The sequence below is a fragment of the Wasmannia auropunctata genome, unplaced genomic scaffold (genome assembly GCF_000956235.1).
Source record: "Wasmannia auropunctata unplaced genomic scaffold, wasmannia.A_1.0 LD334183.1, whole genome shotgun sequence".
Lineage (NCBI taxonomy): Eukaryota > Metazoa > Arthropoda > Insecta > Hymenoptera > Formicidae > Wasmannia > Wasmannia auropunctata.
In genome coordinates this window covers 223,127-245,717 of record NW_012028707.1, presented here as the reverse complement: position 1 = coordinate 245,717, position 22,591 = coordinate 223,127, and the positions used below count along the sequence as shown (strand labels likewise).

General features: G+C 38.5%; 1 protein-coding gene across 4 annotated transcripts in view; it reads right to left on the bottom strand.

Annotated features, from left to right (window-relative positions):
- Positions 1 to 22,591, bottom strand: part of LOC105459581 (membralin) — a 51,295-nt gene that overhangs the window by 4,233 nt on the left and 24,471 nt on the right. For all 4 annotated transcript variants that reach the window (XM_011705739.1, XM_011705741.1, XM_011705742.1 and 1 more), the window contains exons 11-12: positions 4,893 to 4,992; positions 485 to 860 (exon numbers count right to left, since the gene is read on the bottom strand). In XM_011705739.1, the coding sequence (XP_011704041.1) occupies positions 485 to 860; positions 4,893 to 4,992 (476 nt within the window). The remainder of the gene's footprint in view (positions 1 to 484; positions 861 to 4,892; positions 4,993 to 22,591) is intronic.

Here is a 22,591-nt window from a genome sequence, read left to right as displayed (position 1 = left end):
ACACAGATTTACAAAAAAAGTACGTTGGATATCGAAATTTGATCAAATATACAATATCCAATGATACGTTTAATTCTTTTAAAACGCTAGGAAATAAAATTTTACTTGATCCATTCACACACACACGCGCGCACGCATGCACGCACGCACAATTTCTCTTCAAATAAAAAAAATTATAAAAAGAAAACAGCTTCTAAAAGTAAATTCAGCTTATGGTTGCATTTCAAAATTACTAATTAAAATTAAAACAAATTTCTTTATTACATCTGTCGACGAGAAAAAAATATAAAGAACGAATTAGTTACGAATAAATTAAAAAATAATTAAAGAGTTTCACTGATAATTGCTATGTCGAATCGATAAAATCAGGCTTTTGCATGCATGTGAAAAATTCACCGAAAATGTATCTTTTAGTCCCATGATTTTTTAATTGACTCAATGGAAAATAACGCAAACAGATAAAAATATTAAATCGACAACGTACCTCGAACAGACTCATCTCGACAGTCAGCCGTCGTTGCTACGGATGTTTGCTCGATATCCGTAATCGTATGTTGTTCCTCCGTATTAATAGGTTCCAAATCAAGCTGAGAAAGCTCAGTAATGTAGTTTTGCTGTGTCTGTGCCGTCGTAGGTGTTGACAGATTCGGACTCGACGAAGGCGAGGGTGCCGCTGCTGTTGTTGATGGTGACGATGACGGCGACGGCGATGGCGATGATCCTGGACCCGGGGTGGTTGGGGCCGTACTGGGCGTCGCTGGTTGCGCCTGAGGCTGAGCACGAAACAGAAGCTGCTGAAGCTGCGCCTGCTGCAGAATCACTGGTAGCTCGTAGTGATGAAAGAAATATAGCATTGAGTGCTGAAACAAAAAAAAACACCGATATGTATAATACGCATGGCGTTTTGTCTCTCTCTCTCTCTCTCTCTCTCTCTCTCTCTCTCTCTGTCATGTGTGTGTCGATCGCCTATGTATAATACGCCACAAAAGTTCGTCATTTCGCGCGTATCTATGTCAGACACTATTGGAGAAACCAAAAACAAGAATTCATCTGGTGAGAGATATACCTCCCGGCACACGTGGCTCTATGTACTCGTTCGTTCCGTGTATGTGAGCCGTGTGTGCCGCTCACGCCTAGCAAATTTATATGGAAATTCACCAAATTCGTTCTATATCAGCGCTCTCTTTCTCCGCAATCGATTCGAACCTTGTCTCTGCCGATCCGTATTGATCGTAATACCTGCATCGTAACGATCGCAATAACGCTGCCGCGTTCTCTTTACGCAAGCCGCAGTATCAAATTCTCTATTCCTAAATTGCCTATTACTTTATTAGATAATTTAAATACGTCTCTTGATTAAACCAAGCGGCGAGCCGTGCGCAGTTAAAATTGAAACGTAACAAACTGTACCAATGAAAATCGACTATTCAACTGTATTTATTTTGATACTCTCTCTTTTCAAGATTGAAAAATCTAACATGGGCAAATAACGTGCAAGTAGGGATGGAAGTTGCGAACGAAGGGCAAAGGTGGCGAGCGGATGAGCGAGAAGAAAAATTCTGGATATGGAAAATAGATATCTCGGGGTCTGGGCACCTGCCGACGACGCGGAGGAAATGGTATTCTCGCGGTGATTCGTCGGCAAGAACGGAACGATTCCGCACCGTTTGAGAAAAAGAAGACTAGTGGAAAAGATTGGTGAAGAGCGGGAGTGGATCTCAAGGTGGATGGGAAAGAATGACGGGGAGTGGAGTGTAGGAACGGTTGCGGGAATGGGAGCGGGATCCCGAGGTATATCGAGTTTTCGTTTGGCGGATAATCAACGCCAATGACACCGATATCGAATCGGCGTATAATCACGCCGCGGGGCTAATCGGCTGAACTCTGACCTACAGCAACAGCCGGCGAGAGCTTTGCCATCCGGGAATCAAAACGATTCTCGGCCGACGTGCCCCCGGGCTTTTCGAATTTTGCTGCTGCGCGGTATTCGTGAACTCGTTCCCAGGAAATAATTGTCGCTCGTTAAACGGTCGATCATGTTAACGAATCGGTAACCCGCTTGTCGAGCAAAGACTATCATCATCGACTATCATCACGTAATAGCTTAAGTCGCGCGGTCTATTTACAAAGCATATATTCGATCACATTCTCAAATGTTCCGAAATTTATTTTATGTTACTATGTGCTTATGAAAAGTTGCTACGCTGCATACATATTCATTAATATTCTACTATAAAAGAATGAAATTATTAAAAATTAAATAAAATTATACTACGTTATAATATCAAATTATTGTCTGTTATGATTAAACAACAGACAATAACAGTTAACGCTTGTTGTAATCTTGTAACTAATCTCGGATGTTAAACTTTAAAAGATATAATATAAAAGATTCGAAATTACGGATTTTTTTTTATATTCTAAAGTAATTATAAATTTATTTCAGAAATAATAGGAATAAAATAGGAAGACGCAATTTTTGAAAAATACACGTCATACTTTATCTAGAATTTAATATAATAACAATTTTATCAAAATTATTATACTTCGACAAAATCTTCGTTTAAAATAGATTGTAATTCTAAAAATGGTCGGACAATAAATGTGTTCAACAATTGAATGGCGAATACGACATAATATAATGTAATCTTTTTCCCTAGCGCGTAATGATGTAGCATCGTGATGCATTTACACCTTTTATCGAGTGAATTAACCACTCCATTAAACTTTAATGGTATTCAGTTTTTATGCATGAAATGTACACAGTACATATCGAATGTAGTTATTAACGTAGCGGCTATCTATCGTAACGCCGTTATAATAATACCTGTTAATACGGCCATCGCGATCATCTAATTATAAGTTATTGCGTTATCAAAGTACGCTCTCCAATCAGATTATCCACCGTATTATTGGCATAGCAGGCAAATTTGTTTCTAAAATTCCAGCGGCTTATAGCAAATGTTCTATTACGATCGATCGTTTGTCGTAACTGGATAGATACTTTACTTAAATGCAGAGGGAAATGTATAATTATAACCGATGACTACATCAAACATGACTACGCGAAGAGCAAAAAGATCTTGCAGTATATAAATTTTATCGCGAACAATGTGATGTACCACGCACTGGTAAAAGAACGGAGAGCAGTAGCAATCTCCATTTTATGCTAAAACATAAAAAAAACACACTAGTATCGTGATAAATAAAAATTGCAAATGAGCAAAGATTTAAAGATTAAGAGCAATAGTATATATTTCCTAATGGAATACAACTAATAGAAAATTACAATATTTATATCTCACTAACGGTTACTTAACGGCCTGGCATTCTTAATTATTTAATGGAAGAAACAGGACACGCCCTTCTCGATGAGAAAACGAGATTCTCGCATTAAAGTATCCTTACGCGCATTTGTATATGGAAACCAAGAAGCCACATTAAATTATTTCTATCGATCGAGCTGTCAGGAGCATTGTCTCGGTTGCGTTTACGTAACTTAAGTTTGAGCGATAGCGGCTTTAGGCTATCCAGCCAAGCGACCACGGCTCGTTCTTCGTCCTGCTACCGTTGCTGTCAATCGCAGGACTCCCAACGGTAGTCGACGAGATCGCATGCAAAATATTACGCTCTCATTTTCCCTCATGTACCTATCTCGACGCGATTCCTAAAGGCGCAAGTGCAAATTCACAAACTTGACTCATGTTCTATTATTGATATAGATTCGACACATAGTCATAATCGCAGTAACCAGAAGATGGTTATATGTGTGTATATATATGTATATTTTATATATACATATTATATGTGTGTATATATATATATATATATATATATGTATATGTACATTTTATATATACACACATATATATATATATATATATATATAAACAATTACTATCGTCATTTTATTATAAATACTGCGACACAATCGTATTAAATTAATGTTACTCATTCCTGAATAATTCAATATAAAGCTTTTTAAATAAACTGCATATTTTTACAATTATTTCAACGTTTCTTTTATACAATTTCAGAGTAAATTTTTTGATCCAGCACAATTTTATGGTTTTAACATTAATTAACGCAATACAGAAACAATGAAAAAGAGATTAATGTTGCAGGCGTACGTTTATTTTATTGAAGCCACCATTGGACAATAAATATAATCTATATCTACGGTATTTTCTCTTTAATGCTTCAATTCAAATGTGATTTATATTGGAAAGCGCAGCAACATAAAAGACTTCTTTTTGTTAATAAATTTTAATTTAACCTTACTTTCCAATGCACGAAACTTAATTGCTTATTTGAATAGATTATTCAAGAGCGTTCATCAGCGATCATTTATCGAGCTAATAATCAAATATTCTTCAATTACAGAACAACATTCTACATTATGTAAAATGCCTATGTCCCGGAGGAATGGACAAAGATCTATGATGGAATTTTTAAACAGCTCAATTGTTGGGAAGATTCTTTTTGCTAAACTTACAAGACCGACCATATCGGCTAAAGTACTCGCAAGTAGGTCACAGAATATTCGTGATCAATGTCCGTTCCAATGCAAAAGAGCAATTTTTCTTGGGAAAACTTTTCTATTCCCGTAGGAGGTTTTTTTTATCGTGAAGACGATTATTTCACGATCTGACGGCGCGCCACTTTAATCCCAAAATACACCGCATAAATACTTGTGCCTTACCAAGTACTCGCGTTCGCACACTTTCATCAAACAATTTATTCTCGACCGCATTTTTTATTCATCATACTTTGCTAAACCATATCGAGATAAAGCTCTTAAACTTAACTAGAGACTTAATAAGATCAACAAATCTTATATCCATCTCTCACTCTCGCGTTTAATGAAATGATAAAATATAAAATACACTCACCTGTATAAAAAGCCAAGACGTGACCAGTGCCAAACTGCTGTACTGTCCATTAAATCGATAATGATACGCGTAGAAAGAGAAGTGATACAAGTAGAAGAATCTGAAACAAAAAACGACACGTACGACTTAAACGTTAGAAGATGTCAGAAATGAGAAAAGCGCACGTGTCTCGAAACTAGTAATGAAATATGAACTTTTGTAATATTGTTGAGACAAATAACATTCGGTGTTATTGTGAATGCACATCACAACGGAACGAATAAATAGCGAATTAAAGCGCCGCAATACATAAAATTATGGAATGCAACGAGATTTATCGGTCGATGTACGCGATAATCTCTAAAATCCGTAACAACATCAAGCCACTTAACAGGTTACATAACGTAACGATATACATGGCACGTTCCCACCCCATGGCAACAATATGGACGAACTATCGATCAGATCGTATCGAGTTTCAGCCTATTGAAATATCGAGGGTGACGCGTTGCGCGGCTAGCGGCTATGCGCCGTTATTACGTCCGAAAAAAATATCATAGGTAACGCAATATACGTTATCGAACTATAGTGACATGCACAATTCTCATAAAAAGTAAGGTAAAAAGATCTAATATTGCAGACAATTCTTCAACCGGCATGCAAGTATAAATATGTCATTTTTTGAGTAATTGGTACAAGTTTTTCTTAAGTACTAATCATCAATTTGTTATGGATGAATTCGTAGACAAAACGAGGTTGATGTGATATTTGAACTTTTTACAGGGTTTCTAATTAAAGTTCTTAAACTTATCTCAATATTTCATATTGTCATAGAATAAAAATCATAAAACTGCTATTAGCTGTTTTATCATGTCGAAGATTAATTCACGTTTTGTTCTGCGATTGATAAATTGTCAAAATATTGATCTTTTAATCTTCCCTTTTGTTGCACTGTTATCTAAGTCGCTTTTCAATCGCAGAAAACGTAATTGTCATTGTGCAGTATTATTCGTCGAACACGTCTGATTATTAATTCTATGATCATCAGTATTTAATTCGAAAGTTAAAAAAAAGATGGAATTTAAATTAAAAATTCCCAGTTTTTGTCATAATTAAAATTATGTAAGAAAAAATGAATTTTTTTTCGCTATATTTTGAATAATTATAAAAAGAAGCACAAGCATTTATTTGTCATTGCAGTTCTCCTCTGATAAACGACGTTTGGGTGATGAAGGGAGGGGTTGTAATCAAGTGATTTTTACGAGGAGCTGTTACGGGGTCGCCAATATTTACGGATCAGGGCGGGGTTGAGGCAACGCCACCACCCTTAACCGAAGAAAGAAAAGCGATCAGCAGGGGTGTGGTGGAGGATGATAGAAAAAGAAGTCCGGGTTTGTAGGTATATCCCTTCGACGAGTACGATGACTAATTTCCTGGAGTATATGACGGACTTTTAGTGTCTCAATCAACCCATATATAGTGTGTGCGTGTGTACCATAAATTATTATTATTATTATCTATCGAATAATATTTTACACACTTGAGAAAATATTCTCGCGACAAAAGTACATTCGAAATGGAGAATCTTTATTTCAAAGTTATAATAAAATCATTTATCTTCAAACCATACGTACTAAATACATTTGTGAATCCAAAATCTTATGATGTGTAAATTTATGTACGACGGGCGTTGGTTCGTAAACGTTTTGCATTACGTTTTACGACACTGCCAGTCGTAAAGCGCAGTTTAGGCGGCTGGTGCATCCCATTTTCGTTCACGACGACACAATCCCGGACAAACATCCAATAAACCCAACCATGTTTTGTTAAGATCAGAAAGGGTCAACAAAATATCGCCGTGATTAAACCGCTTTCTAATTTGTTAACATAGAATGTCGTTAAAAACATTTAAGCGAAATATTCGTTATATTCCGATAGAGAGAGGTTATATTTTTACAATTAGTATAGCGAAATACTTGTCAATTTTTATCATCTGAAAAAACTCGTAATACTAACAACTTAATTTATTAAAAATCTATAATTTTGATACATAAAACCTATCCGAAATACAATCGTAAATAGTCTAATAAATGCGGCGCGCTTGCGTAAGAGAGAAAGACGATTTTAATATCCAAAATGTCCCAAAGAATCGCAGCGAAATAAAAGGTGGAACGAACGAAGGTTGGCAGAAGGATGAGAAAGAATGCGCCATCGAAATCCCACGTTACGTATTCCGGGGACATAAGCTCTAAAGTGTCCCACGCTCAGGGAACCGCAACCATCCGACGACGATTCATACGTCTTTTCCGGAAAAAGGGGTGGGCAAAGAAGGAGCTGGAGACTCTCCAAACGCATTCTGAATTCATTGAATAGTGCTACCCCACCGAAGAATAGCAGGGGGGTTACTTTCGGACTTCAAACGTACTCCGAACAAGTCCCAAGCCGCCCAGTGCAGCTGGCAAACTTTTCATACTACGTAATGCTCAAACTATAGTTCCATTAATGTCGGAAATCGTTATCGAGAATACAATAATAATTATCATTCGATTACAATTCGATTAATCGAGTTAATAGCGCAAAATCGCTTTATCGACTAATTCTGTTTACTATAATGATGTATTAGCACTTGCCGCATTATACATATTTTGCTAAGAGTGTTTAGGCAGCTCTCGCTGCCAAATATTTTAGGAAATGTTTATCACATAAAAGTATATATGCATTTAAGAAAAAAATGAACTACTTGATAATAAATTATATTTTCAAACGTTTCTTTCTTGATAATAAATTATATCTTCAAATCGTATTAAAAAAAATAAAAAATAAAAAAAAAAGTTTTTGCTACTATTTCTTCGCCAACGAAAAAGACATACCTAACGTAGATATGAAAGAAGAAACAGTTATCCCCGAAAATTCACGTCATTGCTCGGAATGGTCATGAATTTATGGGATATAGCTCTTTTACGTCGCAGATCAAAGAATATTCACCAGGGCATACTTTGTCTTAGCCTCGCCTTTACCGCCGGATACAGTTCGTAACAATCAGTTTCGGCATGCATGTGACAGATTTACAATACGAAGAATACGAAAGATAGTATTCAAAAGAAAGCATTGTGAAATAAATCCAAATAAATATATTACGTTCCAAAAAACTGCATTTTTATTTAAAAAAAAATTAAATCAAACTATTATATTACCATTAAAATTATACACAGGATTCAAATAAAATACTCCGTAGTCATAATTATGTAATCTACTGACGAATAAATAATATAACGACCAACACTGAATCATTCTTATTCGGAATTCTAATAAACTCCGTAATCATATCATCAAAGAAAACTCTTGTAAAGATCATATTCTTAAAGCTGTTTTGCATTATGCAAAGTTACCAGATCAAAATATTATCATTGTAAACACACAAAATATTTTAATAAAAAGAATTAGAGTATATCTAGTTAACATATGACGCATCCGATCATGAGAGTAAAACTGTATGCTTGTTCAAGAAATTGTTTGTGTTTTCTTTCAAAGAACAGTATCTTTCGAAAATCGCTTACTTTCACACAAGTGAATGAACGAGAAAGAAAGAAACGAAAGAAAAAAAAAGTAGAAAGATCCCGCGGCGATGTTCCAACGAACAGAAGAGGGTCGCGCTTTAACGGCAGTGGAAACAGGGTGGAAACAGGAAGACGGAGAGGGTGTAGCAGTCTCCATAACTGTACGGTCCACTCGGCTAACGTAAGTATATTGTCAATCAATCCATGGTATAAAAGCAATCTGAGCTTCGGACGACGGGGTGGCGGGTTCCCGCGGGGCGTAGAACCGAGGGACTAAGGTGAAGCGATGGAAGAGAGGTGAGTGCAAACAATCCCCCACGCATTTCGAAGAAAACGAGAGAGAAGGCTGACAAGAGAAAGGGTAGAAGAAGAGAGGCAGGATGGAAGGAAGGATGGAAGGAAGGAAGGAAGGAAGGAAGGAAGGAAGGAAGGAAGGAAGGAAGGAAGGAAGAAAGGAAGGAAGGAAGGAAGGAAGGAAGGAAGGAAGGAAGGAAGGAAGGAAGGAAGGAAGGAAGGAAGGAAGGAAGGGGAAGGGGAAGGAAGGGAAGAAGGAAGAGAGGAAGGAAGAAGTCCTTTCCTCTGGCCACTCGAAAGACCCTATCCAACAAGTAGGATGAAACGAAACTCCAGCCCCAGTATCAGTCTTGTACATATACACAACATGCGTGTGTGCACGTGAATCTACATGTATATGTATATGTATATGTATACAGGATGCCTCAGAAGTTATCCATTTTTTAAACCATAAATAAATACATTAGATATTGTACTGTCATATGAGCAAACATTCACGGTAAATATTAACAAATTACAGAGCCAACAATCTCAAGCGATCTTTTGCAAAAAGAAACTACAATGAAAAAATGAAAAATGTCTGAGAGAAGAGAGTGACTCCTGAGCGATCCTGTATATAATGTATAGGTTTACGTGAGTGCAAACGAGTCTGTATGCATGTATATGTGTGCGGTCAACCCGGTGGATATGGTAGGATATATCCGAAGAAGCTGGTAGAGAATCCTAGCGTTCTCAAAGCGACACGGTGTTCTGTTCACGGGAAAGCCCCGAGTGCTGAGAAAATATATCGGTCTGACCGCCAAGAGACGACGACGACGACAACGTCGCTGTCGTACATACGATCGGATTGATAGATCCTTTGAAGAATCTTCCAAAAAGTAGCGGAATGCAAGATGATGATGTAAAAACACGAAATTTATTTTAAACGGAAATGTTTGTTTTTGGTGTTATTAAATTTTTTGTCATTTAAAAATATGCCGGTATTCTAATTTGAAAGTAACTTGAAAATTTCGAGGAAACGATTCCGTTCCCATTTAATTTAAATCCGTTTTTATTTAAGAAAATCGCAAAGCGATACTGCCAGTCCTATAAACGAATTTACAGTTTATCGATTCTCGAGTGTACACCGGGAAAACACCAATAAATGAACACAGCCTTTATCTTGGTCAAGACAGCGGGGGTGGTCGTGCACCGGTAAATAAGGTTACGCCCCCATTGTGGTCCGATGGGAGACCGCCGCGTCGCGTCGCGTCGCGACGGTCCCGTTGTGTCCCGGTATGGCAGGACTAGCGGAAAATGAAATAATATCGATGTAAACACACGGGATCGTACGGACGAACGCCAAAGAGGCCGTACGTAAATAGGTAAGAGAGTTTACGGCTATAATACAGAAGGAGAGAAAGAGGGACGTCGAAGGATAAGAAGGAGGAGGCAGAGGAGGGAAAGAGGATGGAAAGGAAACATCGTGGGACACAACCATGTGGCGAATATCCTCGAGAACTGCAGATTGTCGATAACAAATCTGGATAATGTATTTACAAGATCCCATGTTTGGTCCTTCTCACGTCGAACCGACCAAAAGGAAGTGGTCAAAGTAACGCGCGTCGGACAAGTTGAGTTTGCAGACTGGTTACGCGAGTGTTACTTTATTTTACGCCATCCTCGCGCTCGTCGTAGACTGCTGTTTACAACGAAAAATTGTTGCGCACGTCCAGATTATTTGGATCAAAAATCGTGGGAGGCATTCCACTCGATTCTCGGCACTCGACCGAGAACTCATCAAAATTCTAACGCGAAAGGGAGCCGCCTTAACGACACACAGAAAACGCAGGAATACATTGTTTGGTCAGCATTGTCGCGTCAGTATTCTCCCTCGCGCATCTCTACGCGGCATCGTACAACATACGGTAATCCCGCACTTTGCGGAATAAGCAACGATTTTCGAGTCCTATTCTATATTATTGCGGCACGAAGAGAAGTGTGTGTGTGTGTGTGTGTGTGTGTATAAGCGGCATAACGCGGCGGACGCGATGGGCTGCATTAAAGAGCGGATAAACCTGCCAGGCGTACAATAACGTGCGCGCAGGCTTTGGAGATCTCCTCTCAATGCCATTCTCGCTCTTCTTTTTCGTCCGCAGGTGGAATCGCATGATTAATGATCCTCAACGACGCCTTACTCGGCCGGCGCACTCGGAAGGGGGGATCATTTTATCACGCTCAGCGGATTTCGCCGACCGGGAGTACGTATTTTCGCAATTCTTGCGTAGAAAGCACTCGGCTAGGAATTCAATCAGCAATTGTTAAAAGAGCGCGAGTCTATACTCTATGACTGATATAAATACTAGTAGAGAACTCCGAACATCTCCTAACATACAGTATCTATTGTATCAAACTTTAATATTAAAGAATTTTTGCTTTTTCCATTTGCATAATTGACGTGATGTTAACTCGCGTGTTTCGTGTAAATGTATCTTCCGATTCCTATCGAATTAGGCGTCAGAAATCCCGCGTAACGTCTCGACGCGACGTGGTCATCGGAGACGACCAGTTACAACATCTAAAACTTTCTCGAGATTATTTGCGATCGCGTTGACGGACCGTTTGCGTCCCCGCGGAGTGCGCTGATTACATGGATACGAACTCGTGAGGCTGGTAAAGCAAATTTCGAAAGGTCGTCGGAAGGTCGCGCCCGTCCCGATAACCGAGCTGAATATCGTTAATATTTCATCTTATACTGACGAGAAACTTGACGGAAATACCGTCCGTACTAACGATACCGATTTTCGTGCTTCCCGGCGCGGCGCGCGGCGGCGTCACGTGGACACGTGGCTCGTAACAACTCGTAACCCGCAAGCTTTATCTGCCACGTGAGTACTCGGCGAAATCTACATTTGTAACTGCGCTCGCTTTGTCGGCGCCTCCTTTCGAGAAATTCTCTACGATTAAACTATTAACTACCGAGTTAGAATACCTTTGCCTGACTGCCTGCCTGAGGGGCGTAAAGAGAACGAATATAGTTCCCTTTATGAGTTCCATCTCCTTTCACGCGTCAGTTAATGTACAAAATATCAAATTCGTTGATAGATGACGTCACAGAATTTGTCGCGTCGATCTCTCCACGTAGGTATTTAACGATTAATCGAGTGATGAAATTACAGAATCAAAGAATAAATTAGCGTGCGTCATCAATAACATGTTTAAAGGATAGATCAAACTCAACATTATTTAATCTTTAAATTTTTTAGCTGTCCGATTAACGAATTGGTCGATTTTTGTAGCTGCCAATTATAATTATACCAAATGTATAATATTGTTATACATACCGCGCTGTATCGCATAATTTCGCACAGCTTTAAATCGAAAAGACCACTCGAATTACCGATGAAAAATGTACAAGAGTCGCTTTCCATTCGTGGGGAAATGAGTATTAATGTCGAAGCTTGACTGCGAATTGACCTCGCGTTTCGCTCGGATCGACTACGTCGCGACCGAATAAAGAGGGAATTGCTTATTTTCCTTCCACAGTGGCGGCGGAACGATAAAATGAGTCTTTTAGGTGCCATAGTGGCCACTTTGCGGCGGTCGGCCACTATGTGGCTGAATTAGAGTTTAAGAGATCGCTGGCTATTGGCAGGCAGCTCGTGTAAGCCACGAACTCGGGCTCGTGTGTCCGACGAGCTCGCGCGTCTTTTTTAACTATTAAGAATATTTTCATGTTCAGCTTTCACTTGACAAGTTCCATGAAAATGAACATTTTTAGTTTATGGAAAGTGGAAACACTTCATATAACATAAACATGAGAAAAGGAAAACTACAAAATTTATATTTTACACTTTATCCGTCTGTCATCCGCCATCTTATTCGTGTCGTCAACACAGAACAATGAGATAATAACGATCAAGTTTTAACGATATTAAAAGAATATCTAGCAGTCTGTTAGTCGCGTGGTGCGCTACATGTTATTACCCGCAGATAGGCGTCGGTCGCGCGCTTGTATCCAGATTGAAATGAAAAGAGCTGATCGACGGGTGGCCGATGGAGTGACACGGGTGGTGCATTACCTCGCACCCTCGGAAGTTCTTTCTCCAAGGACTCCTATTGCGCACGAAATCGATACGCCGTGCTGTCCCTCCAAAAAAAGACCTTTTTACTTACAACGGATATTGCAAACGCGAGAAACTCTCTCATATACGCTACAATTAATATATATATATATATATATATATATATATATATATATAATTGCTTTAAATTATAAAATTTATATGGTATAACGTAAATCTTAACTTGACATTGAGGAATATATAATATAATGATGTACCTATTCTTCTTAATACCGATGTATCTTTTTTACCGATTATCACTCTCGACGCAAACTCGATCATAGTACTTATATATTTGACAAACGGTAGTATTGCTATGTACATAAAAATAAAGTACGTGCGTGTATCAAAAAAGCAATGATATTTCGAGTACGAAAAAGGAGCACCGCGCGATCTTCTCCACTAGTTACCGCCGTGCGAGATATTTTCACGATAGATGACTAGAGGGACAGAGTCGGCGATGGGAATGGCGACGGCGACGATGGCGACGACGACGGCGACGGCTACGGCTTTCGTCGCGACGCGATACCACTCCACTAATTAGGCATTAGCGCAACAAACAACCCCGAGGTACCGTGTACCCTGCCTGAGCTCGCCTCCGCCGTTGCCCCTGCTACCGCCCTGCCGCGCTGTTTCTCTTAGCCACCACCTCTAGAAACCACCCCGATCTCCTGGACGGAATGCTCAAGTTACAAATTAACTTGTAGAGATCATCCGTTTCCACCTCGGTTCCACGAATCCGCCCCCGTCCATGGAAATTCAAATGCCGAGATGTAGAAGGAGGAAAAAAGTGAAACAAATGGAAAAATTTCCTTCCTATCTTGGCGATATTTGAACCGTCAAAATCCACGGATGCTCCGATTACAAATAAATATTCTACGAAACGTGTTCTCGAATCTAGCACAGGCCTTCACATCTCAAATGAAATCAAAAGCTGCGTGATAACAATTAATTATTGACTGCGTCATTTATGCTTAAAGGTGAAGACAAAATTCAGTGCCTTCTTCATACACGCACACACATTATAATCTTTTTGATTTCCAGTTTAAAAGATCACCAAAACAAATCGTGAGATCGTAAAACAGTTACATATTTGGAAAAGAAAGATAACATTTCTTTTCTCCCTAATTGTAAACGGAAGTATTATAGCTTTGGCGGAAACTATTCGCCGCGTAAACATTAAATCGGCTAAATGAGATACAGCGAATTTTCTCGCTTGGAATCTCACAACCGTTCGCGCGCATTTCTTCCGCGTCCTTTATTTTCACTTCTCGTTTTTCTTCGTTACACGAGCCAAAGGAAGCACTCGTTAACAAGCATCGAGAGGAAGGCCGGCCTCTCCCCGCGAAATGACGAATCAGCGAGGCGTCTCGATTACGTAAGAAATCGGGAAAGTAACGAGGTCTCGGCGATACACTCCGATCCCATGGTAACGCCACCCGATAGGCATCTTCGTACGCTTCGTGGCTCGAGGCGTTTCGAGTCGTTGCAAAGAGGAGAGGAAAAGCGGGATGAAGCGTCGTGAGAGAGCGTCGCGGCCGAATGTTACCAATTATGAGGAATCACGCCTGATCGATTTCAGGATGTGAAATCGCGCTGTACACTCTCGCTACATCTTGTTAAGGGTCTCGAATTGAACGACGCGAGGAACACGAAAGACAGAGAGCAAAGAGGCAAAACGGAAATCAACAGATTCGTTATTTTCTAATCCGATTAAGTTTGATTTCGCACATTCTACAAAGCGATTCGTCACGACGATCCGTCTGCTTAAAAATATCTTCTCGACGAATAAATCATTGAGAAAAAGAACGCAATACGCATGTATAAAATGTTAATATTATTTTCTTTCCGTGCTTATTAGATTGAAGAATTTTTAAATCTACACGTGATATCCAGTTAAAGTTTCGTAATTTAACTGTTTCTCTGTAACATAATAAACGTTTAATAAGAATTAATTCAAAGAAAAACAGCATACAATTCCCAAAGTCGAGGTTGGATTTGTCGGTAGCCTTAGAAATGATCAAGCCGAAACAAGCAAATAAATCATAAGAAAGTCGAGAATAACCCTTCGAGAAGAGTCACGAAAGGCAAGAGTTTCCGAATCGAGTAAATGAAGTCCTTTAAAGTTCGAGTCCTGTCAAGGAGTAGGAAATTCGTACTTCCTTGGCTCTCGCCTCGAGAAATATGCTAGGTGTACAGCGGCAAAGTGCCGAGCGCAGACAAGTAGACGATGTAATTCCACATTTCGCGAAACTTGCTACCGCGAGCAGGCTCTGATTCCTTCTATGATGCACGAGAGGAGTTGTAATTTCTTGGCGATAATCGCGAGTAAAATTTTCGTTTACAAGTATGGAAGTTTTTCAGTTTCGTATACATCATTAATCTCCTCAATGTTCAGGCATCGATTACGTTATAATTGACTTATAAATTACAAATATAGATTTATATCAGCGACTTGTGTCAACGTATAATATATACAAAATTACACGCATATCTATACATTCAGTTTATTCCTATATTATAGGAAGAAATTGTCGTTATTAATCGATTGTGACACATACCATTTTTATGTCATAATTATCTAAAGAGAGTAATTCTTATTAAATTTATCATATTATATTATTGCTGCATCATCTCTTCAAAGTTTTGTTATTCTTCGCAGCGTTATTCTTCGTAAAGATTTTTATTTGTATAAAAAAAAGTAGGTTAATATAACGACAAATATCGCAATAAATAACAAACCAAAATTTTGGAAAGTTTAGGATTATTCGTCGATGCGGAAAGGACGTAAAGTATGAACAGCGATGGTAACGGAATTAAAGAATACGGAACGACCGAGTTCTTATAATTGGAGAAAGCTTCGATTCCTTTGGGTGTGACGGTAGCTTGGCAACCAAAGAAGACGCAAAAGATGAAAAAAGGTGGTATAGTATAAGAGAGAGAGAGAGAGAGAGAGAGAGAGAGAGAGAGAATACAGGATTTCCGATACTTTTTTTTATTTCCGCTGATCTTCCCAATCTTCGCAATCACCTCTTCGTAATTAACCTCCATTATAGTTGTTTTCTGTATTTTTCTCGCTCCCCCTCTCTCTCTCTCTCTTTCTCTCTTTGTTCATCGGTCCGTGCGAGAGGAGTAAAGTAGCCACTTTTCCTAGAAACACCATAGGAAGAGCGAGCTATCGGTCATAGTTCATTATTGTCATAACAAAAAGCGAGCGTATCGTTCCTGCCATCTCGATCGCCGTCTACGTTTCCATTCGACATTTTCACTCCTTTCGAGCTTCCTAATTATTACAAACTTCGTCCCGAGATGCGCTCTCATGGAGAGCCAAGATGGAACATCGCGGATTTTCGCGACGAATCAAAAGTGAGAGATAATTAGGATTACGACGAATAATTGGGGATCGCGCCTAGTCGCTCCAGCGAACACCGAGTCTGACGTTCTGTTTGTTGCTCGGGGAAAACCGGTGCCGTTTTCAATAAGATTCTAATTATCGCAAACATCGCGCTTCGCGCGTCGCGTCAGGTTTGTACAACTTCCTTCGCTTGACTCAACCCTAAACTCTCAAGTGCCGGAACTATAACTGGAACGCATCTCCCGAGACAATCTCCCGAGATAGCTAATTTCCATTCACGATTATTTCGAATTCACGTTGTTTATTTTCATGGCACGAAAACGATAGTCGATTTAAATCCTTTTCAAAAGGATTTTTTTTTCGAAATGTCATGTACATCTTCGTTTAATGGGTTATAATGGTCGATAGTCGTTAAGATGTTCCGATTTCCCACTAACAATAAGTGCAGCCATTCAAAACTCGTTGCAATTACTGTTTGATAAGATAAAGTTACTTATATTCATAATCATGCACAAACTGATGCAAGATTCGACTAAAGATATCATATTTCCAAGAAGTTAGTTTCTTAATAAACAATGAGTGATATTTTATGAGAGATATTCGACATTTGGAGCAATATCGTCAGCGATTGTTGCCAATAAGCAGTTTATATCGAGAAATTCTCAATCGAACCGTCGTCGCGAGGTAATTAGCAACGGTCGTGTGCTGTCTATCCACACACTCGCACATACCTATATTCACTGTCGGCAGCATTTCCCAGAACATCCACATTATCAACTCCTGACGTTATTAATACGCTCGTTTGAGTTTCGGGCATCTTCCGTAAATTATCGTCGTATTTCGAATCGCATTACTAATTGATACGCACAAATGCGTCATCAATCTCGAGATCGTCAGAGAGCGTAAAATCGTAACTGAAGAATAGAAAGAAGACTCATGGTATAAACTTAGGAGAGTACCTAATAAAACTATTTGAACGCATTTGTTATGAATTGATCGAGAATTATTCGAATTGAAAATAATTAAGAATGATTCAGACATTCGACATGTGCAAAAAAAAAATCCTACATGGTAGGACTTAAATCTAAAAACTGGATTAACGCTGATCCCTCAAATTTATGCAACGAGTATTCTCGCGAAGTGTTTTCCAGCGGGAGGAGAAGCAAGCGCTTTCGGAAATCTTCCGCACGAGAAGGAATGAGGAAGGCTTCGTTTCAGACGGACAGTACTTCCTATGACAGTCCGCAGCGGTATTTATACGTAAAGGGGTTGGAAGGGAAGCGACGCGCGGCGCCATTACTATGCAAATAGATTCGGAGTGACACGACGAGAATGGGCTATACCATGGTGCACCTAACTGGCGCCCGTCAGGACACCATTTAATAGTGTAGTTTCGCCTGCACACGCCACTGCGCCCTCCACTACCACCGCGCGCGTACCATCAGCAACCCCCCAATACGAGTAATGAAATTGTCCGTGCGCGAACCAACGGGACGGGACGGGACGGGACGGGACGCGAGGCGACGCAACGCGAGGTGACGCGATGCGACGGACTTCCACGATCGAGCGAATATGTCGTTGCGTGCCTTTTGCGCGTCGAACCAGATTCACGAGGATTTGTTGGAATTTCAGGTACACAAATGAGTGCAGGTACGCCTGTACACTCACAATGGAAACGCAATATGGGCGATGCAACCATACTCGACTGCGCGATACGCAAGGTCGAAGTAAACGTAATGGTGATACGAACGATATTAAGCGCGTGGAATTTCTGATGATTCGACTGATGATACTATTATATTTATCCGCGACATGTTACTAGTATTCCAATTTTGCGCACGAAATCACAATTATATAAAAATTTTTATGTGCAAAAGGTAAATAGACTAATTAATGTTCTTACAAGTTCTTGCGACATGATAAAAAAATTTTTGGGACACTTCCAGAAATTATTACATATAAAAATTAATACAAGAAATGAAAAAATAATTGTTGTTATGCTTTCCCACGTAACCTGTACCATCTAGTCATTTTTTTTTCTCGTAAAGAATAAATAGCTAGCACGTAAAATTTAGCAATATCTTTATCAATCATAAACTTATATTATTGTAGCGTACAGTAAAAACAATGTAAAAAGAAATATCACAATAATCCTAGAGAATAATTCATCTAATATTCACTACGTAAGACGTGCTGCAAATAATGGACATCCCTCTAAAAGTGTCAGGATTAAACAAATTCGCCGCATTATTCATCGCAAATGAGTTCTGTAGCAGACACGCGAATACGCACATACGCAAATACCAATTAAACTTATAATCTCAAAACGTACGATCTCATGTGAAACTGTCCACACGTGCCATTTGCGTTCAGCGACAGATTCGCGAGGATTTGCTAGAATTTGAGATACATAAATGGCTAACTATATGCACGTACGTTGTACGATGGAAGTGGGCGAACATACGCATCGACGGGCATGCGAAACAGACGAGGTGAAAATAGATGTGATAAAAATACAAATGCAGGAACGACGAGAGAAGGGAATCGCACGAACGGTGAAACAAATATCGTGGGAAATGTTTCCCGGTAGATTTATCGTGTATTTACGCTTGCATTATATTTTTCCGATTGGTCTGCTTTCATTTTATTTACCAGCCGCAATTTTTTATCGATTTCGATATTTGATTTCATTCAAATCGCGATGTGTTCTTAGATTTCGTAATGGCGAGATTTTAGGGGAGATTGTCTAACATCAAATGCTTTTGTTAAATTTTATAAAAAAGTTGGTACGATACTCTCTCATATTATCTTTTGACATATCTCTCATCCTTCTTGCCATAATCTTCTGATATAAGTTTCGAACAATGCGATACTGTACTCCTCCATTTAAAATTTTTACGTTTTAAAAGTTGATACTTTGAAAGCCCCAAGAAAATTCTTGCATAATCGTCTAGCATCTCCCGCATAATTCTCGCGAAAATTTAACATTTCTTCCTTGCGGTATTAATTAAATGGAAGATATTACCATTCCTTTTCCTAAAATACGCTTCGTAAAATGTTGACAAAATATACGAATATAGCAACGACCATTTATGTTCTGCTCAAAAACCCGTTTTGAATTACATATGCCGAATGGAAATTTCATTTTGACAACGTCATAAAACCAACCTTTGGCAAACATACGCTGGAACTCAGTTTTAATGACACGCTGAATTAATACCCGCATGACGCATCCGTCTTCTTTCCGTTGCTTGTTTGTCATAAAAACTCGTGTATGTTAAATTTCACATATGAAGCTTTGCACACTTACGGAAGATACAATTATTACTAAACATTAAGAAAAGAAGAAATCATAAACTACAATTATTAAAATTGTAAAAAAAAACTAAAAGAATGATATATTATGCTTATAGCTTGAAAATAGAAGCTGTTATTGTACTGATTTTAAATATATTTAAGGATATTATCCTTTTCGACTCCAAAGTTTAGAAGGTCGCATTAGTTATCCTATATATATATATATATATATATACGAATGAACAGATTTAGTCACGATAAAAGTATTATATTTTACAAATTAGAAGTCAAATGAGTTCGGTTTTTTTGCGAAACAAATCGGAATACATTCAATTTACTTTTTCTTTGCTTTTTTCAGCAAAAGTTGCTCAACTGAGAAAAGAATCAAAGATTTAATGCTAAATGATGAAGAGGGGGATACTTAAAAGTGCACGAGAAAGTGTTTCGAGAGTGCTTAAAGCGGTCGGTCAAGAGTACGGCCAAGTTTCGAGAGTGATAAAATTACCGTGTTGAATGGCGATACGAGTTGGCAGAACGCTTGGGAGACGATGGAGTTGAGCGAGTGTATAAAGTATAATACAATATAGTCGTTTAAATAATAGAACATAAAAAAGTGACGCTCACGATAGAGCGGATAAATAAATAAACTAAAATAGTTTATTCCGGAGAATTTTTCGCATAGTAAACGTGTATATATCCGCGCTATTTGTAATCTTTATTGGAAGTTAAAGCGATGCAGATTTGTATTCATTTTACAGCAACGTAGAGAGCGATCCGTTCGACCGATCACACGGAGAAGGCGACCAAGGCGCGCACAGATTGCTGTCATCGTCGTTAATTCTCATTATCTCTTAATTTTATAAGCGCGTCTCCTGCCGCGTTGGCGCGGCGTTCAGTGCATACAACCGCTTCACTTAGGGTACAAAATTGCAAATTTCTTTGTTCTTCCTTCACTTCGTTCGTATCTCGATTTTCTCTCACCTTTTGTTTCTAAGATTTCCGAGAACTCCTACAATAATTAACCAAAGCCACATTAATTTCTCAATTTCTTTCGGTATCGAGAAATTAATGTAATTAATTTCTACAATCAAAAAAATAACGATAGTTTTGTCATGTTTCCTATTAAATCAGGAAAATGAACTATTCACGCGTAGAAGCGATCGGCTGCGAAATGACCAACTTGTTAGAACCTATCACCGAACACTGAAGAGTGTTTCGACTTAAGATTGATGTTTCTTCGCCTTGTAGTTCTAGTAGATTGAAACGTGAAAGCAACACCCACTGTTGCCGTCAAATCACTCTATCGATTAACCCTATCTCATATCAAAATATGATTAGCTCGCCTCGATGATGAACAAGTGTACTCGCCCATGCTTATTCCGTGCATTTCCCTTCGTATTCGCATGTTATCGATCAATCTGGTTATCGGCATAAAGAAAACTGTGAGACGAAAAGCATCGAAGATTCCATTTACATTTCATTTACGTTATCAAAGATTTCGGTTATATTTCGTAATTGGAGTTTTCCTCAATCATCCATAAAAAAATTTTAAACAATCCTAGGACTAAAACTTTCTTCCTCCTTCCTCTCCCCTCTCTCTCTCTCTCTCTCTCTCTCTCTCTCTCTCTCTCTCTCTCTCTCTCTCTCTCTCTCTCTCTCTCTCTCTCTATTTCTCTGTCATCTTCTCAAATACATATATATATCTTTGTAGTAAATACTTTAAAAAAGCTCGTATTTTGTAGAAAACAAGTACATTATCATTACCTCATAAAATTGTTAATCCTTTTATGTACTTTTAAAATCTGTTGAAGAAATATTAATATATGATTTTAAATTTAGGTACAACTCTCGAAAATATATTAGTTTAAAGTAATAATTACAAAAGAGAGATAATGAACCTTCAGCCGAAAGACGCATTTTTCTGGACACGGATGACAGTCTGTTTAGTATTCCAAACTGTGTGGTCGGGAGTCAAGACGATTAATTATACTGGTTAATTATCTCACGAGGACTAATTTTCTATCCGCTGTTTACGATTAATCATGCACCTTGTCACGTAGCAAATACCATCCCGACTTTTCATTTTGGACGGAATACCGTAAAACATACAGTGCCGTTAAATGATATTAATCACAAGTTGCAACATAATTGTTTCTTTCAGCGCGTTTTGCCAACCATTAACGACAGAAAATATATTTTCTAAATATGTAAAATGTTTGCATTATTGATAAAATAGCATACAAAGACAGTTTTTAATTGGAGTACATTTCCAAAAAGATAAATAGTAATTAACAAATCCAAAATAAAAAAAAAATTTTTTAATTTTTATTTGTAAACAAGCAAAACAAACATATTAATATCAATCAAAAATTTTATTTCATTACTTAAGATTCATACTATGAATTTATCATATGTATTCGACAGTTTCGCATTAATATACCAGCTAGCATTTTTGTCATAATAATGAATTACTATAATAAATGAATCAATAAAAAAAATGTATATTATAAGAAATACTAGTCATTCCCTAGTTTCATATGTATCGTAGTTTTGAGATAAAGTCGCGAATATTGATTTTAAATGTCAACTTATACCGTCAAACTGGCGCACTTGAAATTAATTTACTTTGAAATGATTCACATAATTTTTTGTTTCAAATTTTCTGCAACAAGTTAATAAGTTAATAAAGAAATCATAATTTTCGATTCTCAATATAATTTCACGAGTCAAACGAGTTGATGATTGGTTCATGATTTGGATCCGTTGTTCCATTTGGTTTTTTAGACATATACTAAGCGACAGACACTCCTTCGAGCGTCAGACGTAAATGTAGATCCATATATAGGTACGAAGGTAGCAGGAGGAACCCCTGCAGAGATCGTACTGTATTTCGGCACCCTGTCGCGAGGACAAAAGTGGCGACCGATCGCGCACGATCGAAAGAACGGGAGGATGAGAAGACGGTTCGCGGAAAATAAAGTCAGTTCTCGGTTCCATCAAGCGGCCGTCAGGGAGTCGACCGCCTGTACTGTACGCCTGGCGCCTGTCTGACGCCCCCTTTTTACCTCCCTTTCGCCCATCCTGTTCGTCCCTTCGCCACCCCCCCCCCCCCTC